We start from the raw sequence: 17,097 nt of genomic DNA on the forward strand, positions 1-17,097 counted from the left end.
GACGGGAATAATTGCCTCTATCCAGCACTGCCGTAACTATTCAAGCATTCCTCTCTGAACTGCAGGCCATAAGGCTATAAAAGGGGGGGTTTGGGTTTGGGTTTGGGTTGGGGTTTGTACCTACGGGATCTCCTGGGAAGTCGTTATTCCACGTAGCCCAGGCTGATTACAAGAGACTGACTGCATCAGAGTGGGCCAAAATAGTTAGTGGTCTACAGGAATTGTACCCGTTATCCACCATTAGACAAGTGTAAGAAATTTAGAAACACCAAGACGGTATCACAACAATAAGTCGACGAATGTATGATATAATCTTGAAGCTACAGTAAAGCCAGTATGATATCAGGTAGCCAATCAAACACGCTCAATACTCCCAGGTTTATGTGCCTGCATACAAAGCGCTGAGGGTAGCTAATGGCAAACGCTTCGAAGCAGTCAAAGGGAATAATGCATACCCATATTGGACCTCGACTCTGAGTCTCAGGCTTTGACTCCTGCAACAGGGGGGTTTTCATTGTGTCGGTGAGGCCTGGTTTACTGCACCTGAGGGGAAAAGCAAACATGAGAAGAATAGCAGTCTAGCTGGTGCAGGATTCTGACGAATCAATATGACGCCAGTCAAGGACCTGCATGACGAATTATCAGCATACCACCGAAGGCTGCATCAATAGCTTGATCTTGGGATGTACGCCGAGGCCATACTATATTAAGAAGACAGTGTTGCCTGAAACGAACTATGCGACTCCAAGGTTCTTCAAGTTGCCACAAGTTGCATTAGTGCAGCAAAGATTATATGGCTGGCTGCTTCCACGCACAAGATATTGAAGTCCAGTAACAAATCTGAGCATCGGTCTGCGCGGGAGTGGTTCGGGTAAACTGCTATGACCTCGTGTCATTGATGCTGCAACGCACGGATTGTTCTCACGACCGCCAAGGCGCCGAACGAGCCAACAGGCCGCTTACGGGTTATACCCAGGGGAAAGGATGCCTTAGTGGATGGAGCCCCGCAGCGAAAAGAGCCATCGGACGATGTCTAGGCCTAGGGTCCCCCCATGGATAAATGAGACTCAAATCTCACCGCGCTGCGCTATTATGTGCTGTACCTGTATCCACCGGGCAGCCTTGCAGCATAACGGTCTGCTTGGCTGCCATGGACCCGCGCGCGATGGAAATTGTCCAGGCACTCGTGAACGTGGGCCGGAACTCTTTCACAGGGTTTCCGGCTTGCCTCCGCCGCATATCCGAACACGAGGCAGCCTCACGTTGCAAAGTGGGTGGACTTCGCCCCTGAAGAGCGTGCAAGAAATAGCAGCAACTTCAGAGCATTCCAGCGACGAAGAACAGATTGCAAGTTACACGCCAAAGGGTGATGTGACTAATAATGAATTGTGTAGCTAAAATCGTTGTCCTATGGTACTGTGTAGTTCCGCTGACAGGGCCCTTGCAAGTCGCACGGAAACCTCCGAATGGCGACATCCACAGAGAGCCCCCGGCGTCCATGTTGAAACAACCGGGTAGCATTGACCACATCTTGGGGCCGTCGGATTCCGTCCTAGTGCTGGTTGACAGGGGCCGCTTATGCAGCTTTGGGACAACTTATTGCCAGAAGCATCACAAATTGGTAGGTGCACTGTAGCGGACTTTGAATATCAATATGATATACGGATACTTGGTGGAATAACCAGAGCCCTCATGATCATGAAGTGTATATACATCAGAACGAACACATGTTTATGAAACCCCAACTGATAAGTCGTGGTTCGACACAATGATACCCCCCCCATTTTAGACAAGGACTGTCAAATATGTACAGCGAACTTGTAAACCTTTTCCAACTTTCCGTCTTTGAACTCCTGTCCAGGATAACGCCGAACCCAATCGTGATTCAAAAGCATGGCAACATTACTAGACAGGGCTTTCAGCCCAGCTGTCCTTCTTCCGCCCATCTTCCCTCTCCACGATGTAGTAGGACAATACCCGGTCGTAACTGCGACGCGTGTTGGATCGTTGCAAGTTGGGGGAAGCACCAAAGTCGGTAGAATGCACACCCAGAGGGGCGGATTGTGGTTGAACTGGATAGGCTTGGCCAGGAAATGTCTGGGGCGAGTATGGCGAGGGCGAATATGTCGGTTGTGGCCAAGTGGGAGAAGGTGGTATCGAGTCGACCTCTCCCGCAATGAAGCTCAGCCTATTCGGCCGCATGTGACCCAGCTCAGTGGCTTTCGTGTCCTGATCGTAATCGCTGCTCCTGCTCGAGGCCGTTGTAAAGGACTTGGTGAGATGAGCGCGATCGCCTTTCTCGTCGATGTAAGTTTCCTCGTCTATCCGCATAGCCACCTCGACAGCCTTTTCATCTTCGATGATCTTGGGGTGGCGCTTTGCGAAGTATTTTGCGTATTTGTAAAGGGACCAGTAGCAACTTGCCACGTTAACAAGGGTCAAGATGAGCTTGTACGGCATCTATATAATTATCAGTGATATTTCTTCAGAATGATTCTCTAGACTTGGAACTTACGTAGTATACTAGAACAACGGTCCAGCTGATACGCTCGTTCCGTCTGCGCAGGTGGACCTCGTTGAAAATGAGCGTGTTGAGCAGATACATGCCGATTGTGGCAAGGAGCATATATCCGCAGAAGTCAGGTCGCACATAGAATGAAATGGGTAGAACGAATGGCGTGAACAGGTAGAGAAGCGTCTCGTAAACCTATTTTAGTGAATGATTAGTAACGGCGATTAGAAGGGAGAGTGCTATTAGAGCTTACCTCCTGGAAAACAAAGAGCTTGGCGCCGAATTCCCACCAGCCCAGTCGCCAGCTCTTGATAATGTACTTCATGTTGTAATAGATTCCGTTGACGAAAAAGAAGTTCCAGCGCATGAAGCGTTGCTTAAAGACTGTCATCTCTCCAAAGCCGCCACGACTGCCACCGCTGCTGAAGAAGATCGCATCGGGAGTTTCCGTCTCGACAAAGACCGCGGAGCACATAGTGATTCTACCACCAAGACGACGGCAACTGTCACCGAAGAACCAATCCTCCGAGACCGAATATCCGGGGTGGTCGTTGAAGATGCTGATGAGAAACTTGCGGTTCCAGAGAGAGATAGCACCGTGGGGGAAAGTGGCACTTCCCATCTTGCCAGCGAGCAATCTTTGCAATCCTGAGAGCTTGTATTCGAGATCCTGCGCCTGTTGGCACCACGTTCCCTTGGACGAGTTGGGACCGACACTCTTGATAGTGTAACCAATACTCTTTACTTTTCCGGTGAGTTGCTCGCTGACGATGGGGAAGTTCGGTGGCAGTGCGCAATCGTCATCAATCAGAAGCACATTTTCGAAACGCTTAGCCTTGTAGCATCCAACGTATTGGGCCACGATTTTGGAGCCAACAGATGACCAAACGTGCTGTACACCGTACTTGCGACAGACGCCCTCAGTATCGTCAAGAGGGGTTTCCGAGTTACCATTAGCAATAACGAAGATGTGGGATGGCGGGAAGATCTTGAGAGCAGCTTCCAGAGTAGGGCCAATGATGTTCTCCGACTTGTAGCAAGGAACCAGTAAAGCCGTGTTATGAACTCCCGGGATAGTGGTACGGTCAAAGTCAGCAGGCCGTTCACCAACCTGGGGAGGCTCGTCCTCGAACAGGCATAAGAGTGGTCCGAAAGCATAGCTAGTGGTGGTCAGTTTTACGTTCGTAAGCTGAGAGATAGAAATTCCACTCACAAGACTGCAATGCCGATGGTAATAGCCCAACCTCCCTGAAGGACGAACTTGGTCTGAACAGCATAATAGAGCCACCATACGGCACCGTTCCACAGGGGTACACCAATAAGCACGAAGTAGATGAAGCAGAGCAGCAACGTGTAGAAAGTGATCTCGAAAAGGGTTTGGGCCCAGGGTTTCCGCTCGAGTTCCTTTCCCCTCAGCTTGGCCTTCTCGTATACTTCGTGTATACTGCTTCGCCTCACTCTCTGGGCGACACTGCGACCTCGTTGCAGAACAGCATCGGGAATGACCTTCTGGACCATGGCCTTGACCGTACCCGAACGCTGAGGGCGGGTTTCCGGAGCCTCGGACCATGTTGTCGACTGGGCAGATGACCTGCCACTCTTCTCCCAGTGGTTGTAGCTTGAACCGTCGTGGTCGAACCTGAACGTGTGCAGGGACTCGTCAAGGGTAGGGAAGGCTTGTGATGTTGTGTCTCCTCTAGAAGTAGGTCGGGAAGCTTCGATATCTTCCAGTGTGGTGAGGCGAGATGACCTTAAGGAAGACGTCTCCCTCTTGGTGACTGGGTCACTGAGTCTTCGATGCCCATACCCGCCATTTGCCGCGCCGAGTGAAGGCCTTCGGCCTCTGGGCTCATCATACACCAAGGAAAGTCTTCGTTCCTCGCGGATAGCGTCTTGAACCGGTCCGTTCTGTGCAATAACTTCTTGTCCCTCATCACGGGGTTGCCATCGGGTAGCGTTCGGGTTCCTCCTGGTAGACAGCAGACGCTGAGGAACGTTTACGTTCGCTACCTTGACGGAGCCTTGCCTGGCGAGACCCATGGTTGCGAACTTCTTAGTAAAGAGCGTGGTTTATGGATTCATTAAAGAATTATCAAATATCAAAATAGTTATAGAAAACAAGGAAGGAGTGTAGAGAACGACAGTATGTAGAGGACGGAGGAAAACCATCATCAGACCAGGAGCTCGCGGGCTCTCCCGCTACTTTATTGATCGTGAAAGAGCTTGTACATCAATCTCCCCCGGAACTGACCTCCTAGCAGCACACAAATTTCGTTCGATCCATTCGGGCCCTCCGCAATCCTACTCGCGCCCGCCCTGCGAGCCTCAGCTGGTAGGGATATTTGTCACGGAAACTGTCGACATAACATCATCCGCGCTACCAGCAGGTTGGTGCCCCGTCGTCCGCAGGTACATGCGGCGTGTTGCTTGGATCTCGAACCTCACCAAGGGGTATGTGCTTTCGAAACAGTCCCACTTCTATAACGCTCCAGGCCAGGTACTTGCTTAGTCTCGTATTCTGCACCCTGGTGTGAAGTACCCCGCCAACGGGGATCACCCTGGTCATGGGCCCATTGGACCATTTATAGAAAGGCGCCCACATACTCTATTGGGTAGGAGACCGACCCACCCACGTGGTTTGGGAGTCCTGACTTGCTCGTCTTCGGAGTTGGGAAAAAAGTCTTATTCCTCGTCCATTTCTGAGCCGCAGTGCCTCATGCTTGCAGGCCTAGGTGGACCACCTCATATTACAGGTCGGGCTACCCATGCTTTTGTTCTGAAGGCGGCGTGAGTACTTGTGAGGCCAGAAAACCCACAGATCCGGTCCGAAGCGATCTCGCCCACCGGCTTGACAGGTGCCGCGTAACCCCCTTAGTGGACTCACCTGCGACAAAAATTTTCCCCAGGCAAACATCGGCCGAAGCCCGATGGTGCGTATAAGTATAATACACATGATTTCTCCTTTACGAGAATTCAATAAGAGGGCATGACAGCTCCATTTCTTAAACCCATCTTTTCATGGAGATCACATAAGGCAGAATTTCCCCCCGGAGGAGATGCCGCCTTGTGTGTCTCACCTCGGACTTTTCTTCTCATCTTACAGTGATGAAGCGGGACGGGCGTCCAAGCCGGGCGTCGCGCCTGTGGACACAGCGCAGCGGATGCGCCACCAGACGACCCGGCCAGGGCATAATTGACGTCAACCACAACGAACGCGCCACCCCACGACTCTTGGTTCAGCCACCTCCAAGCAGTGTGTAGCTGAAAAATGCGGAGGTAACGGGTGAGGCTTGCTGCAGAAACGATTCACCCCAACTAGACCTGGAGTCTGATTCAGACGTCACCTGGTTCCTGCAAGGCACTAGAGTTCCAGGAACGCAACCGTTCAGCGGGCGACAATGCCATCGGAAGATCTTTGTCCTCGGGCACCCGACGTCTTTGTCTCGAGAGTCGACTGGTCTGGGGGGTTCACGCAAGAGCCCCTGTCATGCCGGACTTGGCCGGGTTGGCCGGGTTCTTGTCAAGCGCAGTCGAGTCAGCCCTAGCACCAAGGAAAGTCATTTCTTTTGACACATCGTGTCTGCGGCAGGACCACGGCACCAAATTGTCGGGCTTTCTTTTCACTTGCTGCCGAAACTGCGTGAAAATCTCGTGGCCGATGAAAAACCCGAGTTTGTTCCTACATTAGCCCCCGTCTAGTGATTTTCGGGCTTCTGTAGATCCTTGGCCCAAGAGGGTATCAAGCCAACTCTATTCCCACATGACCTAACAAGGCCGCTATTTCGACCTCCGCAAAAACTCGATGTACCTTTTCACATCAGCCACTGAAGCCTCCAGGTACTCTTCCGTCTCGTATTCAGTCTTCTCCCTTGAGTGGGCCTCCCAATGCGAGGAGTCTTGAGGGCACGGGCTTCATAAAGTAATGCGATGTGCTTCATAAAGACTCCCACCCCATTGCGACGTACGAGGAATTCCGGGAGACGTGGCGGTCTGCGCCAAATATTTCTACACCGATGTCTACGCCTACAGGACGTTCCACTCTATAAGCTCTGTTGATCACTAACCAACGTCCTGACAGCTTCCCAGTGCCTGTGAGAGATTGAAAATCCATACCGAGAAGAAGCAAGCTGGGTGCCATTACGCTGGATCCCAGCCAGCGGGAGGGAGCCGACCAAAGACCAAGCGTAGCCCAGCAAACCCTCTCCCATACCCTGGGCCCATAACCACCTTGTACGCGTCAGTCCAACGAATGACGCCAAAGGGTAGTTCCTCGCCTGGCCTGCCTGGGCCTAGTTTGGCTTCCGCAGGCACTTTTCTGTTGCCTTTAGCGCAGCTCTTTTACATAATAGAATTGCGGTAGAAGGGCTCTAGTTCCAACTCAAAGCACGTCCATGAGTCTACCATCATCGAGTCTCTGTCAAAGTCAAAGTTCCTACACCTCTAGACACAAATTTCATAGTACGATCAAACCCTCAAAAAACTCGGCTTTAATTATCATAACTATGCAGCGTACAGGATTAACTACAGCTGTATGTCTCACAAGGTGCTGGCGATTTCAGTGCATAATCAAGTTTCGAGAATGCATTAGTTACAGTAGCCACCGGCCCCGAGGACACTAGGAGCACCGAGCCGTCATCACACAGAAAAAGAAAAGTAGCTAAAGAAAGGAATGTGGCGGTCATCTTCCTTCACCGTAGCTGCAGGCACTATTTTCATACTTACTCCACCTATATCCAGGGGCAGTACTAGGAAAGCAGACTAAAATGCACCGGCAAAGATCATCAACAAACTTCACATGCACACGGCAAATCGCGAAGCGTTCTAGATCTGTGCTTCCCATTTTCTATTTCTTTTCCATTATAGCTTGACAGCCTAAGAGGTGTAAAGTCTAGAACCCCGTCCGTTGGGCTCCGAGTGAGTCCGTGCGGACAGGTTACAGCTGTATCAGACTATACCTTAGCCACATAACTTCGGTACTAGGTACACGAGCGGGATATGGATGTCGCTCTCGGGGCCTGATGCATGTCATCAAGCCACCGGCGATGAATTTGACGATTCGTCTGTCTCGCTGGCGTGGCCTATGCGTCAACTTCACGCTGGCCCGCTTGGCTCTCGATGTTCAGCACGGCGGGTGCCCGGTCCATCTCGTATTTTGGCAGTCAGCCTTGTGAGACTTTACAGGTCTTATTGGCTCATTCCTCAAAAACTACCTGAATAAGCAAGAGATCGTCTTAATGGCGACCCTGCAGAGTTTCATGGGTTTGATACCCACGTGTAGGTCTCCGGTTGAGGGGTTGGCCTGTGGAGCTTGATGCACCCAGTGAGTTTTCGTGCCAAGCATGGGATATACCTGGCTCTTCTTAGACGGCGGACTGACAATAGTCTCCGGCAAGAACTTCCCGCGAGTAGTGCTATGGCATGTCGAGAAAACCCACTAAATATTGGCAGCATACCATCGGCGACTTGTCTCCAATCGGGCTGCGAGGGTCATGCCATGTGAACTTCAGCTTTTAGGGCCGCAAGCAAAGCTGTCTGTGGCACAACACTTCATGAAGTGTCCGTCCATCCACAGAGGCATAGACATGTACGGACACTTAGTATCTACAACTTGCCGAGTCAAGCACAAAGCAAGTGGCTGCGCAATAAGTCGTAAGATGGCGTCCATGACGCGGCTCTTGAGTGGGTCTTGAAACACCTGGATAGGTCTTCCAAGACGACATCTACTCAGCTGATGGTGCGACACGGACTCTGCAGAACAATAGCATTATGCAATATGGCCTTCTTTAAACTTCACGACCAAGTGGTCCGGGACCACTATTCAGGCATGTACAGCAGTTACGTAGTATGTTGGTACAGATGCGTAAGAATTTTTCCGCCGACTCCTCATTCCTTTTGTCAGTATAGGACGATGGCCAAGCTAAATCAGTAGCTCTCAGCTGATACTTTTCACAGCATAGCAGACCATCAGCCAGCCTCCATACACGGCTTGCCGTGCTCAGAGTTTTCTTACCACGGTCTGGACTCGTCGAGGTCTAGACGCATAGACGCAGCCTGCCTGGGGGGCGGTGCTTCCTGGACGCTGAAGCATGAACCTTGGCCACGACTGACGCAAGCACTCGAGAGGAAGAGAGCACTGGGATCTACGCAAGCTGGGAGACAGTCCTCAAGGTGCTCTCGAACTCAGGTAGGGCAAAGCAGCTGACTGTGGCCGAGTGACAGGCATGCGACCTGCTCGCCAACACTTCATCCCTCATGGCTTGTGGCCTTGGTATGCCAGCGGGATCTCAGAACGACTGTGAGATTCTCGTGGCATGAAAACATACACCATCTCCTCAAATTCCTCCAAAGCATCAGAGCACAGCATGCGGTGCATGGAGATCATCATTGTCAACCGAGTTATTCGTCACAAAGCACATCGGCGAGCCCAAGAAACTGCAAGACAGAAGAACTTGAGGGTTGTGACGAACGATGGCGTGTGAAGTATCCCTAAATTTCAACCCCAATCATGGCATACCTCGTAACTCCTTGATGCTAATCCGCATCTCGAATGTGATAGAGTACTTGCCTCCCCTAGGAGATTTCTCTAGTGTTGTACAACTCCCGTCGACTCCTACGACCCCTATTTGGTAAACAGCTCCCGTTTTCTTGGCCGATAGCATCGGATGGGATCTTGGAGAGCACTGCTTCAACTTAACTCTAACGTATAAGAGCATATTGAATACTCACGGATTCGGCGATATATTAACACTCTTCGGCCGCCGCGTCCACTTGAGCGCATCCCATGTTTCCAATATTCCGCATCCTGTACAATCTGGTGTATATTCTGGTGTAGAAACCTCCTTCAGCAATACGTGTTTCAATATCAGTCCTAGAAGAATATGAGGATATTTTCCCTAGTACTTTGAGGTGTTTCCAGCCTTTCATCAGCCACTGCTTTTCTTTCTCTACTTCCGCAGAGCCAAGTCTTTATGACTTTCCGTACATACCGAGGCCCCAAATTACCACCTGTAGCTGGTGCTCACAGCTGGCTCGGCAGAATCAGCGGCTTGGAGGTTGTAAGAAAACTCGGCCATGTATTTATCTTGTTCCAGAGACGGTTGTTTCCAATGGCCAGGAGAGGTCAAGGGGAGGCTCACCACTGGACTTCCAGTCTGACCATGGGAAATGATCCCCTGAATTCATTGAAATACAAGGCCCGGGTGAGAATGCCATGGCACCTTGTAGACACGGATACGCTGGACTCGATAAAGCGGTCGTATACCTAGCCCTGCCCACGAATGATGGCTGCGGAAGCTTGCTTGATTGTGCGCTTTGGTATTGTCCAGATCGCCGAGAGCCTTGCGATTTCATGCCATGCATACCATACAACGAGAAAAGTTTAGTCCACCAAATGGAGATGTATTCCGCCTCAATAGGGAGACTGAGATCGATCAACCTACGAGACACTGCGCTTCTCGACCTAAGCCCGTACCATAGAGACCTCGCTCTGGTATGACCTTGCCAGCCACCACGATCGTAACCATTGAAGAGCCTATCGAGGGGTACACTGAGGAACTCACGCGTGTGCATGAAGCGAAGAGGTTTTGTTTTCTCGTCAGATACTCGTCACGAGCGCAACAGTGAAACGGCCCTGATCCAGACAATCTTATGAAGACACGGCCAAGGGGAATCGGTATTCTCGATGTAACAGACCTGGTCAATTGTGTGGTTGCTTTGCAGAGTATGTCAAGCAAGCTTATACCCAAGGCCACCCGAACTGGAGAAATGTTGTGGACCATGCCAGTGGGATGATTAAGGTCAGTACGCGTGTTGGCATTCTCACGAGGAATCAGTCAAGAAACATGCACCCTGATGAAAACAAGAAACTCGGAACTGTGCAATCAGGGTTCAGATTATGCCATGCGATGACTCGTTGCTTCGTAGCGAAACTAGGCTACTGCTACTGGACTTTTAGAAATACAGAACCAAAAACCCTATGCCGAAATCCCCCGAACTCCGATGCATCGACTGTCCTTCTACGTTTACTGCTTGTCACGGAGGTGACGCGGCACCCACTTGCCGGGGGCGCCGGATGCCTTGAGGGGTTCGGCGGGCGGGGTGTCGGTCCTCTCGGGACGGGGGCCGGAGCCAGAGGCAGCGCGAGGAGCCGGTGCGGGTGCGGCGGCACCACCACCAGAAGCCCTGGCCGCCTCACGATCTCTCCACGACGAGCCGCCGCCTGATTTACCAGCGAGGTTGAGTCTGGGCGGGCCGGCTGGTCGGTCATTTGAGTTGAGGCGGGGAGGACCGGATGGGCGCTCATCAGAGTCGGCTCTCTCAACCGGGGGCGCAGCTGCGCGGGGAGGCGGCAGGTCTCCTGAAGTAGTGCGAGATGCCTCTCGTTCTCTCCACTTGCCGGCACCCGGAAGGTTGAGACGAGGTCGGCCATCACTGGAGTCTGCGCGCGACATCTCGAGGGGCTCGCGTCGGGGAGGTCCGGACGCGGCGGCAGCCTTCTCAGCCTGTCTGCGGGCCATGGCCTCTTCCTCTCTGCGAGCCTGCATTGCTGCCCTCTCAAGACCTTCTTGTCTCTCCTTCTCACGCTGCTCCTTGAGCTTGGCCAGCTCAGCACGCTTCTGCTCGGCCAGCCGCTCCCTCTCTTCCTTCTCCTTCTGGGCACGCTCTTCAGCTTCCCGCAGAGCACGCTCCTGCTCTTCGCGCTCACGCTTCTCGCGAAGCTTGCGCTCACGGTACTCCTTCTTGCGAGCGGCGACCTGGCGCTCGAACTCCTTCTGAGCATCGCGCTGGCGTGCCTCGAACTCATCCCGACGACGTTCCTTGATAGACTTGGTGAAGGTCTCGTAGTGGGGCACAAGACGCTCCAATCTGTGCTTGAGCTCTACGTTCTCCTTGTGCTGCGCCTTGGACTCGGTGAGTGTGTCCTTCTTGATCTTCTCGTAGGCAGCCAGATCGCGCTCTCGCTGCTGGGCATAGTCTTCGGGCAGCTTCTTGGCCTCCTCCTTTCGGAATGCACGCTCGAGGTAGTCGATGCGCTTCCCGGTAACACGGAGCCTCTCATTAACGTCGTTCTTCTCACGCTCGAGCTGCTGGAGCTTCATAGCACGAAGACGGTTGGAGTCGAGGTCATCCAAGTTCTCCACGTCGATATCGATAGCATTGGGACCAATCTTCAGTTCAGCAATCTGCTTCTTGAGCTCCTCCTTGCGGACGCGGTCTCTCTCGTCCCTGAGACGCTTCTCCTCGCGGTCCTTCTGCTCCTGGGCCAGGCGCTTCTCCTCAGCCTCGGCCAAGGCAGCTTCCTGGCGGCGCTTCAGCATCGCCTTCTCCTTCTCCCTCTTAGCGTGGAGTTCGGATGCCTCTTCCTTGCGCTTGTGAATGATCTCCTTTCGGGCCAAAATCTCCCGGTGCTCCTCATCAGCGCCAGCCTTGGCCCTGGCAAGGGCAGCCTCGCGAGCCTTGATGCGAGCCTCGTTGTAGGTCGGGTCAATGTAGTAGGCAGTTGTGTGGAGGCATCTGGCCAGGCGGGTCAGCTGAGATCGGACGATCTCTGCCGGAGTGCTCTGGAGGCGCTGAACGGAGCCGGACTCGGCCTCGGCGGAACCTGCAGCGGAACCCGAGTGGACGGCCTTGGAGGAGGCAAAGACATCGGCGTCGAAGCTCAGGACACCAGTAGCATGATCCATGCGGATGGAAAGGTCTCCCTTCTTGTTACCGTTCATAATAAACTTCTCAATGGTTCCGAGAGTGACCTTGTAAGCCTCGGGGAAGTCTGCCAGGCGCTGGACAAAGGCCAGGTCGACAGTCTCGTACACCTGCGAGAGCTGTTGGAACAGACGTGTGAGGATAACCTGTTGCAGCGGCAGAATGTACTTCTCCATCTCGGGGTCGGCACCAATCTGGGTCAGAATGGGGGAGATCTTCTGGCAGATGGAAAGAGGGTGGAAGTCGACCTCGAGAATGTTGTACAAGTCACGGATCTCGGGGCGTGCGCGCTTCAGGAGAGCCTTGGAAAGGGCGTCACGGAAGAGAGATTGACGGGTAGGGGTGACGGACATGCCCAACAGGTGCGTCAACCGGGTGTTCTTGTTCTTGCGGGCCTCATCGAAGTCGACCATGGCGCCGCGAGAGCGCGAGGTGCTAATGACAGGGATGGAGAGGGCGGAGAGGAGCACGAAGGAAGCAGCCTTCTGGAGGTCGGCCTCAGAGGCAGGGGGGTTGTCGGCCTTCTTGCCCTGGCCAGTCGCGACGAGGGAGGCAGACTGGCGGAGGAGGTTGTAGTACTTGGCCCAAGCAGCAGCGTGGAAGAGATAGTTCTCGCCGACGAGGAAGATACGGGTGAGTCTCTCGTAGTAGTTGGCCATCATGACGTTCTTGGGGGGGCGCTTGCTCAGGTTCAGCAGGGTGTGGATGTCCTCGACGCTGCGGAAGGCCTCCTGCCAGAGCTCGAGCTCGACGGCAACGTTAAGCTGGCGGAAACGCGTCTCCAGGTGGCGCTGCAGGGTATCCGGGTCGTTCAGGTTGATGGCGTGCACCTGGGACGAGTACTTGGCGGCGGTCTGGACGTGGTTCCGCAACAGCTCGCAGAGTCTGCGGAACTCGGTCTTGCGCGCATGCTTGAGGCAGAAGTCGAAGGCCTGCATGGCCGTCTCCTGGTACAGGATCTCGAGCCTGGCATTATTGCGGAGGATGTCGAGGACGGTGCGGTATGCCTCCCACAGGAACTTGAGCCAGGGGGTGATGATGGCGCGATCCGTGCGGTCGCGGGACTGCTCGCTGGACACGGTGGCCAGGAGGATGGACTCGGGGGTCTCGCTGGCCTCCAGGTCATCGATGCTGGTCGAGGCGGCCGAGGCCTCGACGACCTCGTCGGCCTTCTGCTGGGCGGTGGCGACCTTGTCGGCAGCCAGCTGCAGGAAGGTCTTCAGGACCAGCTCGATGGTGCCGATGTTTGTGTTCTGGGCGATGTTCTTGTACGAGTAGAGGGCGTCCTTGGTGAGCTTGCCCTTCTTCTGCTCGACGGACAGCTCGACGAGCAGGAGCATGACGGGCTCGAGCGAGATGATGGCGACATTGCGGGATCGCTTGTTGGTGACATGCTCGTGCAGCAGGGTCAGGGCGGCGGGCTGCTGGCCGACGCCGATGAGCTCCTGGGCTCGTTTGAGCACGTTCTCCGGCTTCTGCTGAGGAGGCGGCATGATGGGCGACCTCGACGGCGATAAGCAGGATTTTCGATGATGATGTGTGTTTGGTGAGGGTTCACGCTGTGGAAAGAATTTCGGGCGTCTGTTGTGGGGACCGTGCTCTGGTGATGAGGGGCAGCCGCTGGCCGCTGGTTTTCTGTTGAGCCGGGTTTTTCCCGATGTGGGGACGGCCTATCGACCGTATCACGTTGGGTCGCAGCAGCCTAACTAATAGTACCATGGTAATTCCTTCGACGACAATGGTATTTCTTGCCTGTTCGTCCAACGCCGAAACGGGATCCCTCGAGGAGCTGCTGACGTGAGTTTCTTTCATCCATCATGCAGCGCCATTGCAGAGGCAGAGATTTCACCATGCAGCACGCGTTTTGCGTTTGGCGAACGCACCACTCAAGCTCGAGCGCATGTTTCAAAAGCCCAATCTAAGCCCGACAATGTTCGTCTCCAGATTGACCATTTCATAATAGATATGGCAATATCGTAATCCTTTAAATGTGAATCGTACGTAATAGCCAGTTGTTGCAGAGGGAACAGCACTTAACGCAGTCGGTGGACTGGTCATCGTCGCTCACCAACGTAGTGCAGCCAGCTCAGCGTTCCGTCCTAGTCATTATTGTCGGTGCCTGACACCTAGAATACACCTCCCGTCTCTTTGGCTGCAATGTCGAACGATTCAGAAAATTTCCAGTGACCGGCGCGTGATATTAATACCGTACGAGAGTGCGCTTGTTCAATCCTGTGTGTCCAAGTTAGTTTCGGTTGGCCGTGAGTGGCGCTGGCGCCCGTCTTCCACCCGCCAGTAGTATACTACAATAGACGAACATAGACCGTTTTGCCTCTATCTTCTTCGGACCTTGGGTCTGGGTTTGGGTAACTGTCAAACTCGAAAGCCGTCACCATAAAACAAAGAAGCCATTTACCATGCCGTGCCGTGGTTTGGGTAGAAGTCCTTGCCAATGCAATGTCTTCCCATGCCAGCGCGCGTCTTCCGCTGCTGTGAAACGACGCCATGAAGGACCCAGCCCTGATATGGCAATGATTCACAACGCACGTGCTGACTTATGAAGTCAAGGCTCGCAGTGGTTTTGATGATACGAACGGCATGCAAGGCGGGAAGTATGTGTGTTGTGAGATAAAATGGTTACAGGCCATTGTGGGAACGGATACCGGACGGACGCCTCAAACCAGCATGGTCTCATCATGAGTGCATTCTTCTTTGCGGTTCTTGGATATGTGCTGAAGTGGGCAACTGGACTGGAAAGCGTGAGGGAAAGGGAGAACTGAACCGTGCGAGTCCATAACGCATTCCAAACCCTATAGCCAAGAGTATGTGATCATTGATAACTCCGGCCTCATTCTAGGCTGCGAATGTAGCGTACCGTATTGTATACATGCCGGGCAACATAGATGATGCTTTCCTTACGCATTCTAGTCCATTTACCTTGTTGGTACCAGAACCATTCTTGTGCCATATCTCCTGGCAGTCCACGTGCGGGACAATGAGCGAAATCGGGTAACGTAAGAAGCTCAATATCAGAAGAACTAGATGGCCAAGACGAATTCTTATTACAATACACTTCAATGGGGGAAAAGAAGTATTTTGTGAAATCAAAGAAATTACTAGGCTCTACTTGGCGAGGCTGGCAGATACTGTGCCTACAGGCCTAATATATCACGGGAGGCTATTGCAGGATGATGTGTTTACCTAAGCCATCGCTACTATGATTCTTGGGAACATCAGCCCTCGAATAAGGAAATGTAGAAGTGACAACTTAACCAGACTTGTGTTCTACTCTCAACCATCCGCGACATGGTACAACATGGGCATTTCGACCTCCCAATTGTGTGCCCGGAAGAGAACCACCCGGAAACCTGCAATGACCGGGAAAGAACACCATACTACGGAGGATCTTATGCGGTGCGGTACTGGGAGTGCCGATATTTGCGATTCCCTCAGCCTGTAGCCTCGTCGCCACAGCCACCTTCCGGTGTAAACGGCAACTCAGAGAGGTTCGGCAGACCAATCCTGGATCATGCCCGGACACACGGTGCGACGCAGGACTTTATCATCGGCAAACCGATTGCGGAGGGCGTAGTGATGAAGACGGCCTTGTTCTATTTGCCCGTATAGATGCAATAGCGGAGGCCAGCTTCGTCTGGGCGTGAACACTTCACGTCCTGCCACGTCCTCTTCGGGTTTCTGGTTGTCATGCAGCGGGACAAGGTGTAATGCTAGGTGCGCTTCTACGCGACTGCAGGGCTTTTATGAGGCATCTGGCGGATGGATATCTGGGGTAAGAAAAGACTGGTTCCGAGTCACACGGAAGACCCATGGTAGCATCGGTTATGCTACCGAGTTGGAGGCGGTGCCCTTTGGTGGCCCGCGCTGCCGCGACGTCTGCTGCTGCTGCTGCTTCTGCCTCTCGCGTGGTGCAGACTGACTGTACTACCATTACTAAGGTGTGCATATATGTAGAACTGGCCTGTGCTGATTATTTTGACCTTCGCTTGCAGGTTGACGTCGAGCCTGGCCACCTGGTGTCTCAGCCGACTGACTTGGAGTAATACATAGCACAGCGACTTGCGCAGGTAGCATCGGGAGAGTGGGGCTAAAACGTTGCTGAAGTGTCTCGATCCGGAATGAAGGTGTGGATAATGTAATCAAGGCCAACGGAGATTTCAGTCCCATCTGAACTTTGCCGGCCCGCCACAGTACCATAGTAGATCGCTACAGGGGGGCTCGCTGCAGCGGAGAAGAAAAACAGCAGCACGACCAACTGTGAATAAGGTCCCCAAGTGCCTAGGTAGGTAGTTTAGCCAGTTGGCGGAGTGTCACCCTTCTCCTGCTGTGCAGTAACTGAACCTAGACCCCGAGGTGGTCGTCGATAGTTGGTACGGTTGCCCATTTGTTTGCTCCGGTCCCTGGGGACTAAAGTCCAGTGACCAGCAAGCCCACTATCGAAACGAAACTGCTTGGGCTGGGGCAAGCTGGCACTGGTCCGCATGCAAGCAGCTCCCCTTGGCCCCCCTTAGAGGCCAAGCGATGCTCGACCGAGCCAGACCGAGCAGCCGCCAAACCCAAAACGGGGGGCCGAAGGTACCTAGGTAATGTCCAATTTCCCTTGGGAGGTGTCCCCCTTGTTCCTCTGCAGCTTGGCCAGGCGCACAGGGCACACCCGCCTGCCCAGGTGCGCTGCCAGGTTCGATTGGTGGTCAGTGGGTGGTGTCCCCAGTCCCGTTGAAGTGATGTCGGAATCGCATCGCATCCCCCGCCCTACGAGAAAGGCTCCTCACAGGCTCTTCCCCCCCCCAGTTTTGCAGGTTGCTGTGGCTTGAGTCTCTCCCAGAGTCCCAGAGTCCCAGAGTCCCAGAGTCCCAGAGTCCCAG

At 53.4% G+C, this 17,097-nt stretch overlaps 2 protein-coding genes across 2 annotated transcripts; both read right to left on the reverse strand.

Annotated features, from left to right (window-relative positions):
• Positions 1-1,905: 1,905 nt before the first annotated feature.
• JN550_000740 (uncharacterized protein) lies at positions 1,906-4,552 on the reverse strand (the record flags this gene model as incomplete). Its single annotated transcript, XM_049319248.1, has 4 exons — positions 1,906-2,460; positions 2,516-2,707; positions 2,766-3,672; positions 3,726-4,552. The coding sequence occupies 4 exons, from the start codon at positions 4,550-4,552 to the stop codon at positions 1,906-1,908; spliced, it is 2,481 nt and encodes an 826-aa protein (XP_049178029.1).
• A 5,981-nt stretch (positions 4,553-10,533) lies between these two features.
• On the reverse strand, positions 10,534-13,707 carry JN550_000741 (uncharacterized protein; the record flags this gene model as incomplete). Its single annotated transcript, XM_049319259.1, has 1 exon — positions 10,534-13,707. One exon carries the CDS (start codon positions 13,705-13,707, stop codon positions 10,534-10,536), a length of 3,174 nt encoding a protein of 1,057 aa, XP_049178030.1.
• Positions 13,708-17,097: the final 3,390 nt, after the last annotated feature.

The sequence above is a fragment of the Neoarthrinium moseri genome (assembly GCF_022829205.1).
Source record: "Neoarthrinium moseri strain CBS 164.80 chromosome Unknown scaffold1_Wmoseri_CBS_16480, whole genome shotgun sequence".
Taxonomy (NCBI): Eukaryota; Fungi; Ascomycota; class Sordariomycetes; order Amphisphaeriales; family Apiosporaceae; genus Neoarthrinium; species Neoarthrinium moseri.